The sequence below is a fragment of the Numida meleagris genome, chromosome 4, assembly GCF_002078875.1.
Source record: "Numida meleagris isolate 19003 breed g44 Domestic line chromosome 4, NumMel1.0, whole genome shotgun sequence".
In the NCBI taxonomy this organism is placed as follows: domain Eukaryota; kingdom Metazoa; phylum Chordata; class Aves; order Galliformes; family Numididae; genus Numida; species Numida meleagris.
Window position 1 is genome coordinate 24,744,890 of NC_034412.1, and position 27,431 is coordinate 24,772,320.

General features: G+C 38.5%; 1 protein-coding gene across 1 annotated transcript in view; it reads right to left on the reverse strand.

The window, feature by feature from the left end:
- The window catches only part of DCHS2 (dachsous cadherin-related 2), a gene marked incomplete at its 5' end in the record, with an annotated part of 94,826 nt that continues 68,192 nt past the window's right edge, over positions 798–27,431 (reverse strand). Inside the window, 10 exons of the mRNA XM_021393831.1 lie at positions 798–4,527; positions 5,872–6,010; positions 8,681–8,967; positions 10,461–10,591; positions 13,460–13,611; positions 15,079–15,290; positions 17,091–17,201; positions 20,945–21,799; positions 23,013–23,222; positions 23,438–23,572. Of these exons, the coding sequence (XP_021249506.1) occupies positions 2,624–4,527; positions 5,872–6,010; positions 8,681–8,967; positions 10,461–10,591; positions 13,460–13,611; positions 15,079–15,290; positions 17,091–17,201; positions 20,945–21,799; positions 23,013–23,222; positions 23,438–23,572 (4,136 nt within the window). The remainder of the gene's footprint in view (positions 4,528–5,871; positions 6,011–8,680; positions 8,968–10,460; positions 10,592–13,459; positions 13,612–15,078; positions 15,291–17,090; positions 17,202–20,944; positions 21,800–23,012; positions 23,223–23,437; positions 23,573–27,431) is intronic.

Consider the following 27,431-nt stretch of genomic DNA (forward strand, 5'->3'; position numbering starts at 1 on the left):
TCCCAGGCACCAATTACTTCTCCCACAGCCCAGTTTTAATATGCATGATACAAAAGAAGCAAAGACTTTTAAATATACACTGAAGAGAAGCCAGAGTTACTCTGGATGTATTTTCTACTTTATTGGTCTGACACAATAAACAAGCATACACAGCACTATAGGCATGTGTATGCGTCTCGATATACATACACAAAATCCGATATATATGATACAACAAACAAGGCCAGATATCTGGTCTTGCAAAGACGTGCCCATCACAGCACCAAAGAACAGCATGGAGGCATAGAAGCCCTTCTCAGTTGTGACACTGTCCTATCCGACAGCTGCCTGAGGAGCAGGCCTTCTTCTGTAACAGGACAGAAAAACAACAGATATTTATTTTAACTCAAGTAATAAAGAAGAAAGTTGCTTTCATCTTACCATTATTCTTTTTTTTCCAAGGGTTTCTACCAGTGAGCCATTATTACGCGGATTATCATGACTCAATGGCCCAAACTGCCATATTTGCACATCACTCTAGTACTCTTTAGTGCCTGGTTGCTTTTTAAGTACCACCTCTTTCCGGGCTCTTAGCACAGAAACAGGCAACTCCAAAATGTCAGAACTCAAAAAGGTGGGGCAGAAGGCCAGCTTTGCTGAACAGTGATCTTATTCTAGAGCTTTGGTTGGAAGTGTATGCCCATAGGCAACATGGGGGGCTCTACAGTGATGCCATTTGCCTTTGTAGGGAGATGGCCAATACTGTAGGGGACAATTAAAAGGTGGTTTTTTTTTTTGTTTTTTTTTGTTTTTTTTTGTTTTTTTTTTTTTAATATGTTAACAACAAAAAGATAGAGAATATTGGTTTGTTACTTGATGAGAATGGCCATATTAAAAACAGAGACATAGACAAAGCAGAGACATCTAACGCTTTCTTTGCCCCTATCTTCAACATCAGTGACAGGCTCTGGCACCCCAGGTACCCTGTGTTAGAGAACAGTGACTACACTAACAATAAAATTCCTGCCAACTCCAAACTTGTGCATGATTTGCTGCTCCGTCTGGATGCATATAAGTCCTTGGGCCCAATGGGATTCATCCCAGGGTACTCTGAGAGTTGGCCAATACCATCACGTGACCTCTCAATTATTTTCAGTGGTCTTGGGAATGGGGAGAGGTCCCAAGTTGACCGGAAGATGGCAAACATTGTTCCAATCTTCAAGAAGGGCAAGAAAGAAAACCCTGGTAAATTACAGACCTGTCAGTCTCACTTCAGTGCTGACAAATTAAGGAGCTGCTTTAGGGAAGGTCAGGTGGGGGTTAGGAAAAGGTTCCTCACCAGAGGGCGGTGGGCATGGAACAGGCTTCCCAGGCCAGTGGGCACAGCCCCAAGCTTGCTGGAATTCTAGAAGCATTTGGACACCACTCTCAGTCACATGGTCTGATTTTGGATGGTCTATGTGGAGCCAGAGGTTGGACTTGATTCTTGTGGGTCCCTTCCAACTCGGGATATTCTATGATTCTGTGATTCTACCCCCTCATAATGCAACCATAGAAAAATTCTCCACAGAAAACAGTTACTACTATTAATTTGTTATTAACATATTTTGTTAAAAACATTAGAATTGATCAAGTTGGTTTTCAGGCACCTAGTTGTGTGAATTACATGGGAAACCACACTTGTTGGGAGCTGCAAAAGGAGAAACCTCATGGACTGGTAGCATACTCTGCAAAGAACATGATGGATTGTTACAAAGTTTGTGGCTATGTTATATATTAACTGCTTCAGCTCACAAGAACAGAAGAGATAGTGGTGATTCAGTTTTGACAGGCAAGTTTTGCTTGTTAAAAAAAAGCAAAGTACATTTCAAGCCATATACTTTTCCACAAACTACCATCAGCTAATAACCTAGATTTGAATTTCCTCCTCTGTTGCAAGTTCATGGCTTGGACAAGTAAGATATGTTCCTATCCTTCTCCCATCAGACATTAATGGAGAAGAAGTAGGTGTCTGCATGGTAAGCAAAGACAGAGAAGGAGAAATACTGGGCGTCACAATTGGTGGAGGGTATCCAGGATTCTGAATAAGGGGAGAATGAAGGCATTTTTTAAATGCTTGCCCTGATATTATATTTGGTATTTGTGGTGGCACTGTCCTTACGCCAGGTTGAGCTACTGATGTTATCAAGGGAGGAGGGAAAACAAAAGGCTTCTCCTTAGGAAGGCTACAAACACATACACTTTCATCTTTCAGTTTTGCAATGTCACTGAAGACTGAGGAGAGAGGCTGAAATCTGGGTTCCCAGCTGAGCATATAATCCCAGCTGTAACTGCCTCTGAGATCCTCATCAGAGGTGCCAAGAGTTGTGACCAAATCTCACCGAGAGTCCTGCCTATCTGATACCAAGTCATAGTCTCTTGTGAGGTCTGGCATTACGTCCTTCTCTCTTATTTCAGTTCTTTTAAGTGTCTGAGACAACACTTTGTTACTTGGATAGGCTGGATCACAGGCTTCTCCACCTTTGCCTTGAACAGCCTGCACGTTCTCCATGCTTTGCATGGTAGCCACAATGTCAGTTTCCCCAGACAGGCAGGAGAGCTCGTCAGACTCTCTTGGGATCCCCGAATCTGGCACCCGGGAGCCTCATTCACTCAGTGAGGAGCCAGCATTCTTCCTGCAAGGATGTTCATTGATCCTTTTGATTTCCTCATCCTCTGCCGTTTCTCCTTCGGCAGAACTGTGGCCACTGAAGTCTGAATGCCCGCACGGCACATTGTCATTTTTTCTCTCTCTGATTCCTGCCAGGCTCAGCCAATCTGCTATGGCACCCATGGGTAGCATACTGCTCTCAGTACTTTGGATTTTCCGGCAGTCCTTAAGAACCATATCTTCTCTGGCCAAATTCACGTCAGTAGCTGAGGAGGATAATGCTTCTTTTTTCACATAAGAGTTCATCACATCTTTCCGCTTATGTCTCAGAATAATTGCAATAACACTGACAAGCAAGGCAAGCAGCAGGAACATCATGAGAGAGACAGAAAGGTTGATGGTCAGACTGTAGGCTGACACAACAGGATAACTTTGAGGAGAATCAGAAACATTCACCAGAACAGTACATACTGTGAACTTTGACTCCATTTTTGGGCTCTGAGCCCTTACCAACAATTTCAGGGCATCATCATTCCTTTTGCTGTCATTTCTATTTTGGTGAACAGTTTGAGTCAAATAAATGTCACCGCTACTTTGATTTACAGAAAAGAATGCAGAAGATTGTAGCAGGGAGTAACGAACAACTCCATCCAGTCCACTATCATTATCTGATGCTGTCACTTTGCCAAGCAACTGGCCTGCTTCATTTTTCCTAGGGAGATTAAAGAAATACTGATCTTGTGAAAATACTGGGTCAAACTCATCTCTCCCCTCAATATCTACCTGAACTGTAACTGTGGCCAGTAAGTCACCTTTGTCTTTTGCTTGAATTATGAGGCAGTACGTATTCTGACTTTCATAGTCAAATATTTGCTTTGTATGAATATCTCCTGTCAAAGGGTCAATGAAAAACATGTCATGATCTCTAGGAGCTTCATGCTGAGCCAAACACGAAGACTGGATGGAGTAGGTGAGGTGTCCGTAGGAGCCTTTGTCAAAATCCAGGGCAGTGACAGTACATATGAAAGAAAAGCTGGGCAGGTTTTCACTGACAATACAGTTCATGCTGGGAAACAAAAACAGTGGGGCATAATCATTGTCATCTAGGATGCTAACATGGACAACAGAAAAAGCCGCATTTTTTATATCAGCTCCTCCATCTGTGGCTTGGATGAACAAAGTAAATTTCGTAGTATCCTCATAATCCAGAGTTTTCATCAAATCCACAGATCCAGTTTTCCCATCCATCTGAAAATATTGCTTGTCATTTCCAGAAATTATAGCATAAGTGATCTCTGCATTAGTGCCTGCATCAGGGTCATTTGCTGAAACTTCTGTGACATGACTACCGACAGGGAGTCTTTCTTTGACGTGAACATGGTACTCTGAGCTGCTAAATACTGGAGGATTATCATTAACATCCAATACAGTTATTAGCACGGTAGCAGTTGAGTTCAAGGAGGGCTTTCCATGATCAGAGGCAAGGAGGACCAAATGATGGCAAGCAGTAGTTTCCTTGTCAAGAACATTGCTTAAAACAAGATTGCCAACAAGCTTGTAGGATGTTTCTGACTCCGTGACGCTTGTTTCCACAGTGAATAAGTTCTCAGCATTGCCATCAATAATAGAGTACTCAATGTATGCATTTTCATGTGTCCAGTCGCAGTCTATTGCTGAAAATGCAAGGACGCTTTCTCCTACTGAGGCACTCTCCCTCACACTGAGATTGTACAGTGCCCTCGTGAACTGAGGGGCATGGTTATTCACATCTTCTATGTGTACCTCTATAGAGGTGACTGTGCTCAGAGCAGGACTGCCACTGTCCACGGCAGCTACCAGTAGCTGAATAACAGCATTGTTTTCCATCTGTGCCACTGGCTCAGTAGTGAACAATGAACCTGAAAATAAAATACAATTTGTAAAAGTTCACACTCATTAAGGCATATAAACGTGATTGTAAAAGCTGAATCTTGTCAGTCATGTTGGAAAATGACTCAAATGTTACACATCCCAATGTTACTCTATGAAATCACAGCTAATGCTCTAAGCCTAGGCCTACCCACAAGGATGCAGTATCAAATACACATACTGCACTCAGACAACAAAAATTTCTCTCTTCCTCATAGCAGGTTGAACATACAAACAGCAGAAAAGAGAAGGCAAAATAAAATATAACAGGTTCATCATTAGGGGGGGGCTCTGCTGTGCAAGTCCATTACTGAACATCATTAGTTAGCTTTTGCTTGCAATCTAGTAACAGCATTGTGGGTTCGGCAATAAGTTATGTCAATATGTTTCATTCAACTTGCTTATCTGAACTTGTTCAAAAGCCATCTACTTCGTTTCTTATTTAAGCACCACAGAGAAAACATTATGTGACAGTTACTATTTCCTATTCTCTGTTAAAAACAACCACGAGGTAAGGATAAAAGAAAGGTCGGTTAATATCAAGTGAAAAATAGACAATTTTATTTGGGCAAGACATTTGTACATTCAGTGTTTATAGTTACCATCACTCAATAAATATGCATTCAAAAATTCACCTCATGATTGCCTAGGAACAAAAAATAAGTGGTATACACTTACTTGCTGAACAGTTATACATCATTTCTCCAGTATCTACAACAACTGAAGCCATCATTAGCAAAAATTATATGTACATATGTATACTGAGACACACACACATCATCCTTCTACCTCCCAGGGTATTACATTATATCAGAAAAATTAAATCAGTAAATCTGTTAACAATGTTGGTGTACTTTGAACAGTGAGTTCTCAAATTAGAAAACTTTTAAATTCCACTTTGGATGACTGAATAACAAGTACTGCAAAAAGCATACAGCCCAAGCTGTAGAGAAACTATTACGATAGGTTCAACTTATTTTGAAAAGCAGCAGGTATGAACCTAAATTTAATGCAGCTTAATACATGAGCTGAAAGGCCATGAAATATTGAAAAGTGTACAACAGCTTCTCTGTTAAGCTACATCAGAAGAATAGTACCTATGCTACTGGATGCTGTGAGTAGCTGTTTTGAGCACGGTTCAGGGACAAATTGAGAACTGGTCTTTGATGCTATCATTTCTTCATCAATAATGTCAGATGTAGCCAAAATGCATAGTAGACTTCAGCCACCAATAGTTTCTGGAATGGATCATTGGCAACAAGCGAGGAAGTGGAATATGACTTTTCAGTTTACACTGAAAAAGTGGAAATAATAAACCATGCTTACAGACTCACCATTCTTGTGATCAACGGAAAATCCCTTCGAGGAAGAGAGGATTTTGTAGGAAATCATTCCATTATGCTCTGAATCCCTATCCACAGCAGAGATAGTCAGAACAGTGGTACCCACTGAAATGAACTCTGGCAAGCTCACCTGTCAGGTAAAGAAAAATGGAAGTTTTGATAAAGCTTAATGAAAGATTTTGAACATAAACAATGGGTTTTCCTTCATTTGATCTGATTGGGAAAAAAAGAGTACAGTTCTAGTTTTTAGAAAAGGTTTCACCCACCTGTTTCCTTAATGGATAAAAAAATAAGGAGCTATGATATTGAAAATGGTGCATACAATACAGCCAGGTTTTATAGAAACATTTAAACAGAAGTAAAATTAATCTAGTTCAGGCTTCATTTGATTAGTTCAGCGATTCCCTGAATCTCTCTTCAGTAATACACTAACAAGAGGAACACTTCACAGTGCACTGCAACTAGGACTGGCTTTTCTCCTTTCTTCTTTGCAGTCCCATTCTGCAGAAACTAAAAAACAAACAAAACAAACCCTCAACCGCTAAAACTTGAAAATCTCAGCACCAGATTCTGAAAAATTACCAGATTACTCTCAGTAAATTTTAAAATTTCTCCCTTCTTTTCTACATATAACCTGGGAAACCAAAACAGGCCTCTCCCTTCTTAAAAGCTTCCACTTTCTGAAGTCTAGACACAGTATTTTTGTGACTAGTTTCCTTTTACCTTGTAAATTCAGTTTCAAATTAATAGTAGCTACAAAGGCAGCTGCTTCAAGTGTTAGTCTAAATCATTTTAACATGCAGATTATATGTGCATAACAGCCATATATAGCATAAATATGAAAAGACTTTAAAGGACAATAAAGGGGTAAAAATTACAGGACTGTGAATAGGGAGTTATACATATCACTGACTGAAAAGAAGCAGTGTATCTTACTGTTGAAGCAACATATCAAATCATCAGGACTGTGGAGAGAGTTCAGCTGCTTATGTTAGCACAGCCAACGAAGATACACTGATTTACAACAGCTCATAACACTGCCTGTAACATTCACTTCAATCCACAAAACCTTTTCTAACATCTGCACAAGTAAGGACTTCCCTAAATTATTCTCCAAAATCAGACACACACGAGGGTTAAGGAAAACTGGTTAAGGCCAGGTTCCAAAAATCACTTGAGCATTACAAGTACATTTTTTTTCTGGGATTTTGACTAACAAGTTTAAGTGGATGATTTACAAATCCTGACAACTCAGGCACCTGAAAGTTCTACAGATGCCTACAGTCTATTCCCGTTATGTGAGTGGCTAAGCCACTTTCTCTGCACATGCTCAGACTGAAATTCTCCACTCTGCCAATTCCTTAAGCTTATTCCTTAGAGCTACCTGAGATTTATAAACAAAGCATTACTCAACCCAAGTCTCCTGTGAGGCTTCATAATTTTGGCTCTGAGCAGCCCCAACAGACACAAAAAGCACCAAGTCAAGCCAATAGCTGAGTTCACAGGCCCACAGAATGGCTGAGGCTGGTAGGCATCTTTGGAGGCTGTGCTGTCCAGGCCCTGCTCAGAGCAGGGTAACTTAGAGCATGTTGCTCCAGACTGCAAATACCTCCAGGGATGGAGGCTCCACCACCTCATTGTCAGGACAAAGATCTTCCTGAAGTTTCACGGGAATTTCAGCCTGTGCCCACTGCCTCTTGCCCTGTCACTGGGAACCACGGAGAACAGTCTTGCTCTTCTTTACTCCACCCAGCAGGTATTTACACACACTGGTGAGATCCTCTCTGAGCCTTTTCCTTGCCAGACTGAACAATCCATGCTCTAGGCTCTCCTGGGCAAGCCCCACAGCCTAGCCATACATGAACAAGTCCTAAGGAGACGACTCCTTTGGCAGCCTCACTTCCTCTACAGCTCCAGGCTGTCTTTCCCCTGTCCATAACCCTAACCTAAGCCACTACACGCGCCTAGTCTTAGCCCGAGCCCTGCAGCCTTCATCTCACATAAAGATGTCAGGCCAAAACCCTTTCATCAGTCTAATCTCTACCTTTGGGAGCCTTGTATGACATGTATTCCAATTCCTTTAATCATCATAGTGGCCCATAGTTGCTAAAGCAGCTTCGGTTCAAAATGTTGTTGGACACTTTGACTTTGAAAACAGCATTCAAATCTCTGTCCAGAAGTCCAGAAGCTGAGCTGTGTCCTCCATCTAGTAGGAGATGCTAGGGAAGTCAAAACTAGTCTCCCCCACTGCCTACTAGTGTGCCATGGCTGAAAGGCAAGGCTACATGTTACAAACTGTACGTGCCTAACCTATCACAGGGACAGCTGCTATACCTCTGGAGAGCTGTGTAACTGAAAATGAAGAAATACATGCCGTAATAATTGGCTCAGAATAAATGTACCAATTTTTTTTTTCTTTTCTGTCAGAAGAAACAACCAGTTCTGAACAATTGCTCCCCAAACCAGTTTTGGATTATATCCAGTAACTTCAAGTGATGAATGCACAGTGTAAGGAGTATAGTAGCATTCCCACCACTGTTCTTCTGAAGCCAGGAAACACGAACACGAATACTGAACAAAATCTTTGGTCTTTTTCACAGAATTCCTAGGAAAGGGCGAGGATTTCTGAGAAGAGTAGTTTGTACAGTCTGCTCTGTTTCTGCTCAGTAATAGCTTGCAGAGACATTCCTTCTCCATGGTGATCAAATGCTGTTTTAACACAAAGATGAACATGTACTCCCACTGCTTATCCTCACACAGAGAAAGACATCACACAGTTGTCTGTTTGCTGCTTCCTCACCTGATACAAATCCTGAGTAAACACTGGTGTGTTATCATTGATGTCCAAAACATGGATTGTGAGCTCTGCTTCTGTTTGATGGGCAGAATCTGAAACTATAATTCCCAGCTTATACACAGCAGTTTCTTCAAAATCTAGTGGTTCTACCACTGAGACTACACCAGTGTGTTGATTGATAGCAAATTTCATTCCAGTACGTTTATCATCATTTAAACCAAACTGAAGTGCTGGGCTAGAGTCCACATCAGTTGCTGATACTTGAATGACTGTAAAACCAGGCAGGACATCTGAAACAGTAATTTTCAGAGTAAGTCACAGCTGAGGATGATGTTACAATTTCTGAAGATTTTGCCTCTTTTCTAATACTAAATCTTAGATAATGTTTCTGCATTAGGGTGTTTTTGGTCTTTTTTTTTTGGCGTGGCTTTTGGATTCATATTTTAGAATAAAAGCAAGATTCAGAAATGATACAAAATTAATAGTAGATTTCTTCAATTGCATCTGCTCCTTCCCAATTTTAAACAAGGTTTTCTTTAAACTTTCACTGAGCCAGCATACCCTTAAACTGTTTCTTCACTTGGAACAGGAACTTTCATGTTTTTCCTACACAGCAACACACCTACACAGGTGGAAATGTGATACATATTTAGCTGACATGAACTAACTGTACAGTGTCCCAAACTTCCACAGGAATATTTGACTGAGACACAGTCCCCTGGTCTTTGTAGAATCAACAGCTGTAGTCCTGAAGCTTTTCCACAGGAGGAAGAGGCCACTAGAGAGACATCCAAGCAGAGCCAAAAGGCACGGAATCTTAACGGCTCAATGTATATTCCTGTGAGATTTAGAGATTGGATACAGACAGCTTTTGTCCTGTGTCAAACTGACAGATCAGGAATTGCAAACAGAACCTGACTATCAGTGATAATCGAATCAAGCCTGGAGTCAACACAGACTAAAACATTTCTCATTTGCATACCTGGGGCATTAAGCCCTGGGACAAATGTTTTTAAACTGAATACAAAAGCCTAAATAAATAGCTAGTAGTTTACAGCTTCTATACATCCATGGCTCCCATTCTTGTCATTACAAGTGGAAGCTAAATTCAGAAGAAAGCAATCAATGACAAGACAGTCTTCATACCTTTTGCTAATAGGAGGATTGGACTAAGTCTTTACAAACATGTTGCTGCTTATGTCAATGCATCACATTTACAATGCCTGTTATTTAAAATGCTGAAAATGAGGTATGTAAGTGCTGAGCTAATGTCACACAACATTACCAACTGATTGCTGCAGTGAGAATAAGGTCTGAGTCCTCTTCTTCGTGCCATCAACCAGACCAAGCTACAGATCACTTTAAAGTTTCATTCAAATTTACAGAATTACTTCTGTCACCATGAACTTCAGTATGCCTCATTTCTATCAGTGCTGGTTTTAGCACCAAGTATTGTTATTGCAGAAAATAAGAAATTGAAGACTTCTGATCAATATGACACTGGAGTGCAAAATGAACAGACTACAGATGTACTTCTGTAGTTTCTTCTCTTTTTGAGTTGCCTCTAGTTTTATTTGAAACTGTTCTTAAGCATAGTATCTAAAGATTAATAATAATGCCTCTGAGAAAAAAAGCAGATCAGAGTTTACGTAGATATTTCAATATTAATATGACCTGTTAATCAATTGGCTGTAATCTCTTGGTTATATAAATCACAGAAAACACTATGATAGTCTGACAAATCCCAGTCTTAGACATTACCTAGCTGTACCATCACACTTACTTTCTGGGACCTCCACTTCACCAGGTGGTTGGACGATCGGAGCATTATCATTAATGTCTACCACTAGTATCCTCACAATACTTGTAGCAGAAAGTCTGGGGTTTCCTTTATCAGCAACTTGTACGACCAATCTACAATTAAAGGAAGCAGTAATTGTCACCATCTGTCAGAAAACACAGAATTATCCACCAGTGGTATGAAAATGAAAAGAAAATTAAGTAAAAAGATAAGCTCTTTCTGCTCCTTGTTGTTTCTCCTAAATTCCATCTTTCTTTCTATGTGGGTGACTGTCTGAATTTTTTTTTTTTGTATATTACAAGAACACTGTCCAGGAGAATCCAGATGGCAAAAATGTATTGAAATCATAAAGACATAATGATGTATCCATTTCAGCCAAATTCATACTGTGCGCAGGTAGTTAAAACAAAGCCTTGAAAAGATTTTGTCAGATGAGATATTTCTCAAGAAGGCAATTCAGAGCAGGAATTAAAACTTAAGTACTGAGTTGTCCCTGGGAGAAATCTGACTCTCCTCATTGATTATAAAGGGACAAAAGGAACATGAAAATCAAGCAGTATTAAAACTTCCAAAGTAATATACATCCAGGATTGCTGCAGAGATACAGAAAATACTGACACATTTGTCACTGTCAAAGCCCCACTGGTTTTAGAAGGACAAGAATCTCACTGTCAGATTAAGGGTTTGACTTAGGCTTCTGTTTTACATCTGCCTAAGGATCAGTAGTAAATTGTTAACAACCTTTTGAATTCCACAAACAAGGTAGCAAAGAAAACAGTAAGGGATGAGCGGATAGACATGGATAAAAGGATGTTTACTCTGCAGGAAACAGCTTCTGAACAATAAAAAGCTAATGGTTACTGTAAGCAAAGACAATTTAGAAGACACCATCCTTCCCCAAGATTATGAACTATCCAGAAGGGAATTAAAAATTAAATCTAACTCAACAGGTGCTCTGAACAGGCAACTGATTGAAAACAGAAAACATCAAGCTACGTGAAAAAATACATATGTTTGCCATCTCCATTGAATGTTTTGGGTAGGAACAACTGTTCACATGTGCATCACATTTTCTTGGTCTCTCAAGAAATCTTCTCAATGCTTCTTCCTCTTAGCCAAAATTGCTGTTCCTAATGTCAAGAAGATACTATATTCTAAGCATTCACAGAACAGTATGGAACAACAAGGCTGTAACTCAAGCTGTGGATTGCACTTCCATTCCTGAACCATGCAAGCTCTGCCGTGGGTGTCTTTGTGGTTTCCTACACCAAGAGAACACATAGTTTGAATTGCAGACAAGTATTCAATCAGTGATCATGAATAATTCTATATAGAAAGTGTATTTTTTCTAGAATGAATATTATTAAGGTACATATGGAAATATTTTACTAAAAATAATCACTTTCTGGGGTTTCGGGAAGAAACTCTCATAAAAACATTTCAGCCAAGGCATTAAAATTAAGGTTCCGTCAACACTTTCATTATAAATACTCTTATAAGGGACTTAGAACTTCTGGGGATGAAAACATTCAATTTAGATAAAATAAATAACTCCTTGCAAATTAGAAAGAAGCAACAGTATCATTCTGAAATTAAACAGCAAAACAGTTTTAAAAGCTACTTTTGTTATTCACTTTCCACCCAGTGACGCAGATTTAAAAAAGCATTGATAAAGAGAGGGAATGTGAATATTATATTCCTCAAACAAACTGCCCATCAAAAATGCTAGAATTCCAACTTAAACATTGAAATAAATCAGGTTTCCAATTAAAGATGGATATCAGAATTGCTAGGATTACATGTTCAGTGCTGCACTAACCGCAAACATCCTTCCTTCAGAGGATTTTTTCCAGGCACTTTTTTAAAGTACTACATGCAAATAAAGTGTATTATGCTATTTAAATAGGGACTAAAAATCAGAACCGATGTTTTTGATCCAGTGAAAAACTGAAAAATAAACCCCACGTGAAGTATTCTGCATATTAAGTTAAAACAAAGCATTTTCCTTAGGAAGCTATTATCAAATTACACATATTCTTTTAAAAAATCATATTCTGCTCATCTTTTTCATGTGGTTTTCTAAAAGGTGTTCTGATTCACAATAACTCTGATGGGATGATTAAAAATTTGAGGCCCCACACTGCCATGTGGAAAAAAAAAGGAATTTCTACTAACACATATGAAGCAATTTACTTTTCATAGAGACTGCAGTATATAAAAAGGGTATATTTATGAATCAAGATACTTTCCCTTCAAGGCATAATTTCTTACTTTTCCTGAAAGGCATGATTTGCTTTCTTTCTAAATTCAATTATTGCATGGCTGATAAATTGTCACATTCACTTGATCATATTTACTCACAATTTCTTAGAAAACAGAAAAAAAAACTAATACTGAGCACAGGACAGCTTATAGATGAAATCAGCTTACAGAACAATTTTATCAAATAATGAAAGTCTGAATGATCAAATGAAGAAAGTTTGAAATATATTCTATTTTAAATCAGAAAGCAGATCATGAACCAAATCCAAAAAACAGGAACAAGTTCTTTCTCTGTCTCATTTATTTAAAAAAAAAAAGCACGGAGATGTGCACTGAGGGGCATGGTTTAGTGGACAATATGGGTGGTAGGGAGATGGTTGGACTAGATGATCTTAGAGGTCTTTTCCAACCTTAATGATTCTATGAGTCTATAGTTCTCAATACACTGAAATCCAGGAACAGTCATCATTCCTGTAGTGAATCGTGTTCATTTCTATCACTGAGAGCCACAACTGACAGAACAAAACAATTTTTCTTCCCCTAACAAGTAACCACATATCCATGGTAGAAATGAGCAGCTTTAGGGCTGCCTAGTTTGCACCTGGGCTCTGCAGGTAATGGATATCAACAGAATACTGTAAAATACATACCCTAAGCAATCTCACACTAAAATGAGCAAAAAGAATACATTTTTTTTTTTTTAGGAACTGCATACAAACCTATAAGATGAAGTGTCTTCATGATTTAGGACTGTATTAGTTGCTAAAGTCCCTTGTGCTGAATCAATTAGAAATGCTGCATTTTCATTACCAGACAAAATTGAGTATTCTGTTTCTCCATTCAGTCCGCTGTCAAGGTCAGTTGCAAATATCTGATTGGAAGTAAATCTGAGGCTTAATTCAAAATGGCAGAACATGATTTTGCAAAGAAAACTTTATACTACTATATTTCTGGTTACTTTCCTCTTGACTGCTCAAATTTAAGCAAATAATCATACCAGCCCCACAACATAAGTGTCATGTGAGGTCATGAAATCTGCTCTTGAATTGAAATAGTGTGTATAAATAATTTCCCTGCACAATCTGAAATCCAGCACTAGTTGTGAACAAAATCATTTTTACACTCCTTATATTTCTATAAGGTTGCTGTTAGAATCCTGTATCTGTTTAGTGACTACAATTCACTTTCTCACTGGTCCAGGACAACCCCTTAAAATATTACCACTATACATGTAAAGGATAAATGTAATTAATTATTAAGGTTGTCAGAGCTTTCATGGGATAGTTTTTTAATTACTTTATAAAAAAATGAATCAAAAAATGTAAAAGGGGCAGAAACAATCTATAAAACAGCATACTAAATAACATTCAACAGCAGTAACAAGTTTCTCAAAGATTTCTCTGACTCCTCAATGAGTTGTCTTTGCATTTTGCTGATTCCTGAAGAAGCATTATAATGAGTATGGGATCCAAACCATGGCAGTGACAACCAGTCACTGAATAAAGAAAACATAGTAGACTGTATATTGTCATAAAATTTTGACTACGCATTTGGGTTGGCTGCCTTTTGATTTTTCCCCATTGCTGGATACATGTTTCTCTAAATGCAACATCCATCAGTTTCTAATCATTTTGCCTGTGAGGCATTTGTAGCTTTCCGTTTATTTAGTCTCTAGAGGAGGAATATCTTTAGTACCTAAGATGACCCTTACTGTGACCTGACTTGCAATGCAAGAACATGTACTGAGGAAATTACACGACCTTCTAGCCCAACCGATGTCTTCTTTTGCTCTTACATGGCCAGCTGGAAACACTTTTACAGAATGGATCTATTCAGAGGAAGAAATGTTTGCACATTTAAACTGAGACAAGCTGCTCTTTAAGCATTGGATTTTAAATTGAACACTTGAGTTTAACTCCATTCCTGGTCTGATGGGTTGGAAGTACTCTTTTTATAGCTACAGCCTGTTCACAGTAGATGTATTAATGCAGAGCCCAGCCTACATCATAACTAGAATCATGAATTTGAATAATACTTTTCAACTACTTGAAGAGATAAACAAAACATTAAAGAAATTTGAATTTAAAGTCCAACTGCACAACTAGTAAAAAGATAAAGAATTCTCCACTAACTCGATAAAACTGAAAGAGAGATCTGAAATGTGGTCTACACAAAATCATGGAATGTTTTACATATGCAAAGTAGTAGCAAGAACCCATGCTCAGTTTTTGAAAGAAGATGATCCAAAATAGACTGAGCAGGACTGCATTTGTGATCAGATCAACCCAACTTCTTTTTAACAATAGAACTCAGTTTATGAAGTTATGTTCCCTCATACCTGTATGACATCTGTTTTAGGAGTCTGGCCTTCCCATACTGACGCTTTGTAAGAGCTTTGTTCAAATTTAGGTACATTGTCATTCACATCTTGTATCAAAACTGTCACTCCACAGAGCGCTGAATTCAAACTATTTTCAGCCAAGACTGAAAGATGTATTTTATGCTTAACTTCATAATCAAGAAACTTTGGCTCCTTTACTGTGATCGTACCTGTTTCATTAAAAATGAAAAATAAAAAATCAAATCACTGAACACACCACAGAATTTAAGCAAGCTTCCCACTGTGTCCTCCCTCTACATGATATCATCCTCCACATGCAAGTTACTGTACTCTGATAGCTACGTTTTCACTGATGAACTACTTTCCTAAAACAAAGCCGACCAACTTGTAGAGGGCTAGAGAGGAAGAAAGTGGCTGTACGATGTGTGCTCCTCAACAAATGACACCAAAACAGCTGTGTCGCAAGATATTCTTGGCTTTCATCTCAGTATACCTACATCTAGCCTTTCATCTACATCCAAATGAGGCAATAGCTGTATCAGTATCTGTATCTAATTGACACAGGCAAAACAGTGCAATTTCTTCTGATTCAGTGAGTTCCCCCCAACAAAAATAATCACTGACTGAGACAACAGGCACAACTATATATCTCCACATTACACTCAAAATTTCCTTGGAGATCTGTGGTCATTGTTACAATGTTCTAGATAATATAGTAATATATTACGGTTCTTCATTACACCCAAGCACCAAACATAGCTAATTTGTATGTCAGTTCCATTAGATTTCAAAATCATTTTTGCATTAATTTTTCAGAAATGATGCTATGAATATCTGCATTGCAAACTAGCATAAGAACCCAAGCAATGATTGATTGAGTAGGCACAGTTAATTCCCTTTCTGTGGCAGATTTGTTTATGTGCTTGGGTCACTTCTTGCTATACTTTATGTGCTTCAACAGCCAAATAAATCTCCCTAAGATGGAGAACGTTTCTAGACAGCACAGTGGATGTTTGAAAGCAACAAACAATTTTGGAGACTTTTTCCAAAGTTAGGTTTAATTTACTACAGTGTTTGAGAGGTCAAGAGCAGACCTCTGGTTTTAAGAGCATCTGAGATACAGAGGGCATCAATATATAGCTCAGAACACTTCCGCTGTAGAAACAACGGGTTATACTGCTCTTAAAAGTAGTGATAGAGAGCACTTTAATTAATGTTTTCTAAGAAGCAGGATAGAAGTTTTGTTTCAGTTACACCAAGTATTTCAATACTAAACCACAATGGCCTAAAAGTCTCAGGGGAAGATTTGCAACATCCAGTGCCACAGGAATTCCACTAGTGTTTGTGAAGAAAGTGCTTATGAGAATTTTCAGAAACATTGTGCAACAATTTTGCAAGCTTTCTTGATAAATAAAACAAAACTGCACCACCACACCGCAAAACAGGAAAATCTCACTTGATTTTCAACATTTTTTTTTTTTTTTTTTTTGCATTTGATGTTTGTGGAGGAGTTGATACTGGAGAAGATTAACTTCTTCAGGGATAAACTTGCCTGATGCTCCTGCAGATTAATACGTCTAGCTTTATTTCAGTAAAATGAGAAGGGCTGAAAAAATCAAGAATAGGCACTTTAAGACGCCCTCATCTGAACAAAACAAAATCATTTTAAACTGCCCATCAGCAGCAACCATGAAAGTTCTACAGGAGAGTTCACTGCTTGATGCCTGGTGACATCAGAATAATCAGAGGTGAAAACTGCTGGGAACTCAGAGAGACATCTGTTATGAGTACTAACTATTCCCATTATTTCTCAGGAAAAATGCTGTCTACGCCAGCCCAGAGAGACCATGGCTGTTCAAAAGAGCAATTCTCCTTCTGCTGACATTTGGAAAGAGCTGAGAGATTACTGGAGATGCTATGCTTTCTGAACAGGCCTCAGATGAGGCGGCATTCTTTAAGCTACAGACAGACACTTGACAGAAACAACAACAGAAGAAATGCAAGTTTACCTGTAATGGGGTGTATGGAGAATACACTTTCCTCTTCACTGAGGATGCTATATTTTATGCTTTCTCCTGTAAATTTGCGTTCATAAGCTTCTACAGTTAGAAGTGATGTACCTATGGAAGCAACATGACATTTTCATAATGTCTGTTTAAGGAGGTTTTATTGTAATTTGGTATTACTGTGAGTAATAGCAGATGCACAGCCAAGCACCTGCATCTAGCCTAGCTCCTTATTCATGACTTAAGAGAGCAGACAACAAAAACAAGTTCTCTGTGACCTCTCACCATAATGAAACACCACAGGAAAGACACTGCCACTCCCTCCTTGTACAGCAAATTAGTCATTTGATTGCAACTTTATCAGCTACCTAACAAAAATAGGAGTTTTTAACTTTTGCTGATTGCAAATTCCCACGCACCACTGAGAAAAAAATCTTACCTGAAGCCATAACTGGAAAAAGAAAATAATATATATATTTTCTCTTCAGTGGTGATAGCATTGATTCAGTGGAAGGCCAAAACAGACAGTGACTGTGAAATTCCCTTTCTGAGGTAGTCTGGAAAAGTGGCTGTATTCCGTTTATTCAGGTTATGCTGTCTTGGGTTGTTTTAATTCAATCTTTTCAGGGATTCTTCTAAGGAAGAGTCCCTTTTAATAGCACGCATAAGAATGCATGTTACCTCTAAATCACTACAAGATGTTACTTTATTTATCCTGCCATTTATCTGAGCTCCCTCTGGATTTTTGAGAAATACCTGGAATGAAGCATTCATAAAAATGTTATGTAGCCATTTTCTGACAGAGAGAAAAGCTGAAACTACATGCACAGCCATGTGTCAAAGGCAGCTGAATCCGGCAGAATCTCGATTCTATGAAACAAGTAATGATTTTATATAGAATACAAAAGATGTGGAATTCAAATCCTATTTTAAATATTAAAGAGAATCATAGCAAGTTTTAATAAAGGTGTTATTGATCCTTCCAAATAGCTGTTGTTTTCAAGATGGCAATTCATACTTAATAGATTTTAATTGTTTAAATTAAAATTAATTTATTCCATCCAGCTGCGATGGAATGATGTTACCATGCAACCTTCCAAACAACATTACAGAAAATGTTGCAGAGGACATGCTGTTCACGCACAATTTTGGAAGCAGGGCTTTATCTTTAGAAAATGTTCTTAGCTTCTAACTGCTACTTTTTTGGTTTTTTAAAACTTTATTTTAGTACAGTCAGCCACTAATTTTAAAACTGGGAAATCCTGTTTTAAATGGATTGTAATTTGCTCCTAAAATTTGGGAATCAAAAGCACAAACACACGAATTGTGACAGATGCATTTTCCTGCACTAGTGAGTATATTTATAGGATATTTACTAGAAAAGTTCTGTAAATAAAATCTAACCAACCAACAGATGGATATAAAATCTACACTGTTTCTTTGAGAAAAAACAGTGGGGGCCTTCTGAATGATAGTAGGTTGAATTTTCATGGCTGGGAAACTTTGATTTACAACAGAAACCAGCAAAAGAGCAATAATTTACACCATCCCCAGTTAAAGACAAAAGAAAACATAAATCAAGGTCCGCAGGATGTTAATATTTGTCTCCCAACACTGTCAGCAGTCTTTTTGTTTGTTTATTTTTTGGCTTAAGAAGAAACGCTACCAGAAATAAAGCAAGCAGCGCTATTTCCATTTGAATCCCTGTTTTTTTGGGATTGAGTTAGTAAAATGTTGCTCTGGATTACAATACATCTGTATCATAGTTTTCATGCTCTCTTCTGCAGTGAGTATTGTATCTTTTTTTCCTCCGTGGTCATATAACTCTGATTCATCTTTGCCCTTTTTTTCTTGAGATCTCTTACTTGCTAATGAAAGAAATTCCTGAGGTACTCACCAAAAACATAGTTTTAGACAAAATCAAAACTACAGGCCCTTGGCTTTGGCTTTCATTGTTTACATTGTTCACATACATAAACTTAGAGCTTTGTTTCCTAACAAAACCTATCTCTGCTCTTCTTACTTTTTCTTGGGTAGAAAGAAATTCCGCTCTTTCCTGCAATAATCAATTCATTAATGCAGATTAATCCAATCTCTCATGAAAAGAATGAAACCCCAGGGTCTTCATCTTACCCCTCACTGAAGACTGACAATTAAGTTCTTGTGATACTTTCAGAAAATATCAGCTTGCTGCAGCAACAGGTAGACAGTAGAGAGAAACATGACTAATTACTATAGAAAACAGGGCTGAAGGCTATGGCACATCAGTGACTCAATTATGGGAAAAAAAAGTCAGTTATAGGGTACCTAAAACTACTTACAAATCATGGTCAAATTAATGGAATAAAAACCATATATTAAATGTCAAGATAAATATGAGTTTTTTTCTTTTTTTTTGTTTTGTTTTGTTTTGTTTTGCATCTGTAACTGAAGCTATAAATGAAGCACTGCTTTCACAGAAATTTAAAGAAGGTCTATCTTGTTGCAAGCCTCCTACTTTTTCCAAAATCCTACACATTTTTTGACAGATAGTGAGAGAGCAGGACAGATGCTCTAGCCTGGTGGTTTGGTCACAATTCACAACATTAGTAATACTCACAGCATTATCTTAATTTTAAAACACACTGCTGAAAATTTGGCTTCTAGCCTCAGAGAGGCATACAGGAGGAAATGGCTGAGCAATCACAGAAGTAATTTCTGCCACAGTCATCTTCACCCTTAGTTCTCTGTTTCTAATTATCCATGGATATTGATTGGTTTTCCAAAATTATTAACACATTTTTTCTTCACTGATTCCTAATCAAATACTTAGGCTATTATTTAAGATCTAAGAATTCACTAGTCTCACAATACCTTTAGGATAAAATGGAATATTGCTCTCATTTTACAGAGAGAAATTTGAACTATAGAGGATAAATTACTTGTTCAAGCTCAACCTCACAAAGCAGCTTTTGAATCAAGAATATAGTGCAGATCAAACCTCTAAATACATCTGGTCGATTGTACAGTGGGATTTGCAGGTGGAAAAAATGTGAAAGGCGCTATTCTCTCCCTCTCATTGTGATGATCACAACTCCTGAAGCATGAAAATTACCTGCCATATCTAATCAGCAGGATGCACAACTACAAATATCTTCTAAATGATAAAAAGTAGAGTAGTAGTTCTCATCAGTACTCTGAACAAAAAGATTAATCTGTAAGTACCTTGTGATTTAAGCTGTTTATCTGTTGGCAGCATGCAGTAGTGCTGTCTCTGTCTGGAAATGCACTGTGGAAGTGCAAATGTCAATGCCTTCGAACCTCTCCCCCCTTCACCTCAAGTTACCCCTATTCTCCTTCTGTAAAGTTCAGAATATAAATAGGTTTTACGATATCTCTGAAAGCTATTACAGTTCATGAAAGGTTTTGTAAAGACAAAAATAATCTCATGTTGCAACTGGTATACCCCACTCATCTCATCTCATCTGAACTCGATTGTGTTGACAAGTGAAACAAGGAGTAAACACTGTTCACTCATCATTTAAGTCATTTTGCTAAAGGAGTGAATCCACTGATGCTCAGGGCTTCCCAGACTCTGGGATGGAAACACACCATCTCTGATGCAAGTGCTTACTGCTTAACATGAGCAACACCAATGTATGTGAGCAGCAAACCCATGCACCAGACAGTTCCTCGAGACCACAGTTCTTTTGCTGGTACACTTGAAAAGGGCAGAAGGGCAGTTGTATCGTGCAGCTTCCCTTTTCCCTGCTGATGCACAGGAAGAAGGTTTCCCTACACAATTTGTTACAATTACCATCCCAAACAGAGAGAAGACAGCCCAGCAGCTGCAACACCTAGGGGGATTTGAGACCCACCTGCTGCACTGTTCTCAGGCACACTTGCTTCATATAGGCCATGGCTGAACGAAATCTCTTTTTGTTCCTTTGTAAAGATAATGACCAGAGTCGTGGCTGTTCGAGGTGAGGTACCTTGATCTGAAGCCATCACTAGCAGCTGTGTACTGAAGTCTTCAGAAGTCAAGGGCTCCTGAAGAACGATGTCACCCGTCTCTGCATCAATCTCAAATAAAGTTTCTGCTGCTGACAAACTAAAAACAATAGCTCCATTTGGCCCCAGATCCACATCCTCTGCTCTCACAGTGGCTACTGTCTCATTCACTGTGGTTTCCACAGGCACAAAGGCCCTGATGGGGCTCTGCAGAAACACAGGATTATTGTCGTTGACATCATCAATGTGCACCACAACACTGGCAGTGGTGCTTCTTGGCAAACGGGAGCTACAGTCACTTGCCACAGCCCTAAACGTATACTGGGACTTGGTTTCCCTGTCCAGTGCCTTTGTAGTAACTATGGAGCCTGTTACACTGTCAATGGCAAATGCTCCAAAGGTGTCTCCAATGAGTAAGTACGTAACTTCGCCATTTGGACCGTCATCCCTGTCAGAAGCAAAAAGGTCCAGGATAGTTGTGCCTTCCTCTAGGTCTTCTCTCACGGAGAGGTGATACTTGTTCTTTTCAAACAGCGGGCTGTGGTCATTTTCATCCAGGACTGTTATGTACAGCAGTGCAGTGGAGCTCCTCAAGGGACTGCCTAGGTCGTGGCACTCAATTACAAGAGTAAAATTGCTGACATCTTCTCTGTCTAAGATACGAGTGACCAACAGTTCTCCTGAAGTGTTATTTAGTGTGAAGTATTCTCCAACATTTCCACCTTTCAAGTATAAAAAATAAAATGATGACAAACAATTGTGTTTGGAAAAAGAATCTCTTGTGACTACCACAATATTAATTACAATAACATGATCCAATTGCTAGAGCAGCTGGTGTGCTCATATGTCTTTTGCATATTTTATTCCTCTTAGAAGAATTAAAATCTGTATTTCATTTAAATCAGTGAGTGGCAATGACAGCAAATACAGAATATCATATCAATTTACAGAGCAGCTATTTTGCCAGACGCGTCTCTTTTTTCCCAAAGCAGAACACCTTATAAAGTCTCTTGCAACTATGCCGCTGCACAAGGTGACCTCTTCTCAACCTTAGTTACAAATTCCAGAAACCTATAAAGCATTGCTGACAACTGCAATTAGTTGCTCTTTGCTCTCTTCTACAAACCTGTCTCTTGGAAGTGAATAGCTCTGCTTCAAGGTCTTGATTTTGGGGGGAGGAAAGAGGAGGGTAAATACGAAGCAGCCGACAGAAGAAAAGTCAGCATTTTTAGTAGCAGTGAATGGCATATATACTCCATAACGTGTAGAAAGACCAATAAAGGTAATTAAATTAAAAAATGTAAAAGATCATGAAATTAAAGCCAAGAAAACAAATTCTCAACTGCTGCTTCAAAGAAAAGATTGTCAGCTGCTACCACAGTAGCTATCTGCTTTTTAAGCTAATGCTGGGATCCACAAACCAAAGTAAGCACAGCATCCTTGTATTAGTGCAGATTTTACAAGAGGCTTTAAACAGCTGTAGAGCTTACATTGGCATAGCGGACTTGGTGAGAATTTGGCAAGATGAAAACCAAGTATGGCTTTAATTGGTGAGTGAAAGAAGCTCTCACAAAATAAAATTAAAAACTTAAAATTAGATTAGTTCTTGTACTTATCTGAAAGGGTATATTTATGTTCACAGCTTCCACAACTATAATGAAAGGGAAAAGAAGGCATTTGTGATGAATGCCTTCTTCCAGCATTTGATAGTTTTTGTTTTTCTTTTCTCTACCATTTAAAATTCAGAAAGCAGACTTAAAGTTAGCTTGGAAAAGGCTTATTAATGCTGACAAAGGGGTGAAAGAATTTTTTCTCCACCCTCCACATAAAAAAAAGCACATGGACAAGGCAGGACGTAGGAACACTAGCCTAAAGCCTGGACACTGTTGTTTATATGCTTCCCGATTTAACAAAAAAAAACAGGGTATAACTTACCACTTATTTTGTATCTTAGAGCTCCGTTATTGCCAGTATCCATGTCTGCAGCCCTGGCAACATAAACTACTGAAGGTTGTTGATTCTCTGGAATACAAATCTCAAAGACAGGAAAGAAAAACTTGGGAGAGCTATCATTTTCATCCAGCACTTTGCAGATAACTGTTGCTGTGCTTGATAGAGATGGAGTTCCACCATCTCGAACCAAAACTAAGATTTAAAAACAGAAAGCAAATTTTATACAGAGGTATACTACTCCTTAGCAATAGCAGAATAGTGACTATTTTTGCTATAAATAAAGCACATACTCCTATGTACCTGAAAATATTACCACTTCCATCTAACCCAGACTAACTCTGATAGTAACACCACAACCATTCTCACCTCCCATTGCACAAGCATTCATAGCTACTTTATGATATTACCTTTAATACTGAAAACCTCCTGGGTTTCCCTGTCCAGTGATACAGCTGTTACCAGTTCTCCGCTGTCCAAATTTATTCTGAATTTCTCATATCCAGGTCCTGGTAAGATTTCATACTGAAGCAAGGAATGTTGTCCTTAAAAGAGAATAGAAGTGCTAGTAAAACGGAGCCACTTTCCTTACATGCCCTCTTCTTTTCTCCCCCACCTTCTAGTAAATGGATTATAGATGAAATTATTACTCTCAGTGCAGTGAGTAACTGCTTCCTCATTAGCACAAGAGATCAAAATTGAAAACTGGACCTTCAAAATCCTTGTCCAGCTACTGCATTGTGTGTAAGTTTTCCAGGCATTCCAAGAGACCCCAGCAGCATTTTGAGGTACCCAAGGCAAGTTACCAAACAAGCTGACATATCATGAATTTAGACCATGGAATCCACGCATTTGTCTTCTGCTCTCCCTTAGGTAATTAATTATTTCTCAACAGGACATCAGGCAGTGCACCAGGCTGCTCTGGCTCTGGTTTTCCACTTACTTCACTCAGAGCCAGTACAAGCACCTCTGTAAAGTACAGCGTTGAATAGCATAAACATTCAGAGGAAGCATCCACTTATTGACATGTCCACAAGTTCCAAGTACTGGTAATATTGAGCAGACAGGTGCCTAAGTCCCATAAGGACTCACAGGGTAGGCACTTCCTCATTGTCTTCAATTCAGAAGCTACTTGCTGGACACTTCCACTGCACATCTCAGGCCTTTTAGACTGTTAATGCTTGCAGGCAACCCCTGAAAAGATACTGCTTGTCTGTATGAAGTCTTGTAGAGTTTTTTAGTAGGAAAATTAAAGATTTCCCCTCTCTCGATTTTTCTGAATGTCATCTTCAATCAGTTCCTAATTAGACCTACCATTTGTATACAACACATGAATATTATTCTTCTTGTCCTTCTCTAGGAATCATATCATAGAATCATAGAATAGCTTGGGTTGGAAGGAACCCCAAGGATCATAAAGTTCCAAACTCCTGCCAGAGCCAGGGCTGCCAGCCACTAGATCAAGTACCAGATCAGACTGCCCAGGGCCCCATTCAGCCTGGTCTTGAACACCTCCAGAGGCAGGGTATCCACAACCTCTCTGAGCAGCCTGTTCCAGCACCTCCCCACTATCTTAGTAAAAATTCCCCCCGACAGGTAATCTAAATCTCCCTTCCTTCAGTTTAAAACTATTCCCCCTTGTCCTATCACTATCTAGTATAGTAGGATAGTAGAATAGTAGGATAAGACTGAACAGACCTTCACAAGTCATTCTTCCAAAGCTGTCTGAGCTGAATGAGAAATGGGATTCCACATTCCTACTCGTTATGACCATAAAATAATCTCATATTTCTTCTATTTTCAACACCCTTCAGAATAAAATACAGCGTCCTCTGTATTACAAGATCTTCAATGAGTTTAATCCCACATCCTACATGAAGGGCAACAACTACTCACCTTGTACAGTTGTGCTCATTTATTTGCCTTTTTTCATTTAATTAAGTTTCATTCAATTATTCCGTGTTTTTTCATCCATCAGACAGTCTTTTGACAGTGTAGGAACAGAGTACCTGGAAAACTACAGCATTCCTAATAATACTAAACTTGCTGGTCAGAGTTAACACTACCTTCTATTCTCATCCAGAACAGTAGAAAATAAGACAATCTAAGGTGGAGTTGATGTAGAAACACTAATGCAAGAGAAGAAGCAGAGCCTATGGTTTTAGTGCCCATGACTGCCTTTGTTTGCCTTTGAATAGCCTTGCTAAATAGTTGACAATACTACTGAAATTTGATCGAAAGAATTGTTACTGTAAATGCTTTTTCATCTAAACCAATTCAAGGAAGAGACTTATTCATGAAAACACACACACACATGAAAAAGAATTACAGAAATCTTTCCAGCTTTCCTGAAAAAAGGGGAAAATCACACTTATAGGGGCAATCAAGGAGAATATTTTGAAAACTTATAGTTCGCAACATAGCCTATCCAAATTACTCAACCACCTTTAAAAAGACATTCTCAACTTTATCTGCATTTCTCTATCCTTAATTACCTAAATACACTATAGATGGGAAAAACAGAAGCACGATGTGACAGGGATGATATTAAGTATTAGCCTTTGGTCTTCTGCAACTGAACTGCTTCAATCTGATTTATTGACTGCCAGATTTCACAGTAGGCATTATTTACAGAAAGTGTTGAAACAATACAGGTGCCAAAACATACAGGGGTCCAGTGATAGCAATCCCTACCCCTGCAGACCAAAGAGCAGGGTGATTTCATGGTGCTACTGTTGTAATGTGCAGGTACAAGTCAGTGGTACAAGATGATCTATGTGAAAAAAATCAGTACAGGCAAAAATCTTAGCAGTGATTTCCACAAAAGCCCTTTGGAAGTGGGATCAAGCTTAAAGCTTGGAGCAAACATGAAGCAGATGACAGCTGCTTGCTCTTCCCTTCACAGATAATACATAAAGTAGGAAAACAAATAAAACATAAGGCTGATGGTGGTTGTGACTGTCAGTGAGAATGATTCCTCCCTGTGGTCAGTTAGAGAACATATAAGGTGAAAAAAACAATAAAGGGAAGAAAGTCCTCTACTGAGACTATGCAAATGTTCCTGAGATTTGAACTGCAACTTAAAGAGCAAATAAAAACAATGTAAAAAAAAGTGAAGTAAAAAATAAAGAACACCATGAGTCGTCTTCTTACTCAAAAATTCTGTCCCAAAAAAGTATTAAAAATGAGTTACGTTATATGACTCCCGTACAAATCTCATTTTCTTACATTCTGAGCATCACTTCCAGAATTTGGAACAGCTCTTCAACATACATATGACATTGGGCCAAACATTGAAAATGTGGGAAAAAGCCCCAGCAGAAGGGCTCTGGTTACTGGAAAACATATAAATTAAAATAATAATTAAACAAACAGACAAAATTAAACAGGAAGGAACTATCGGCAACAATGCTGCTCCAGCCTAATATGCCTGTAGCAGCAGACACACGCTGGCCAGCCACATGCCACCCAGCAGACCTGAAATGCCTTTCTTCTCTGCCCAGGCGAGCCAGTCATGCTCCCTCCTACTAATGGCTTACAAAATGTATTTCCTGCTGTACTTCCCATCAAATACAAAAATACAAAATAATAATAATAATAATAAATTAAAAAGGGAGAGGGGGTGGAGAAAGAAGAAAGAGGAATTCAAGAATTCAAGATAGCTATTTCTTTTCTTTGTTATCTATTGATTTTTTTTTATGTCAAATACTTTGTTTTTATAGGGTGCTCCAGAAAGAAAACAGATGGAAGAGTGAGGGAGACAGAGGTAGACAGTAACGCTACTCAGCTATTGTGAAGATGTTCGTATATAGGAATACTGACTTTCCTAATTTCCAGATACTTCACACACTTGTGGGGAAATGACTCTTCCATTTCTGTTGAGCTGTTTATCTCACATCAGCCTTTTGTAATCAGTATGTGCTCTGCTTTAAACTGGGAAATCTTACTGGAGACAGAAGATCATTTCGCTAACAAGATTTATTTTTTGGATAGCATAGTCTTAAGCAATTCTAAAGACGTGCAAGAAGCGAACCCGTGGTTAAGAGAAAATCATTCACGGATCTGAGACAAGTTTTGGGCCAAATGTAGCAATATCTGAAAATTTAAAATCTCTCCTCATTTTTTATTTTAATGCAGATCACAGGTTCCGTGTAACTGCTTCAGGTTACACCAACTGCATACACCATGCTTGGCATTACTGAAACTATCTCCAGACTTAGACTACCTGTAACATCCTGTGCATTTCAGATATTCCAAAAGCTGCAGAACTGGAGGGAGTTTTTTGTTGGTTAGCAAAGACTCTCACGTTTCATCATTGTCTGCGAGCATATGAACTATTCTTTTTATTCGTCTACTTTCTGTATGTTTGAAAAACATATATGTGAAACTATACATGAAAACCAA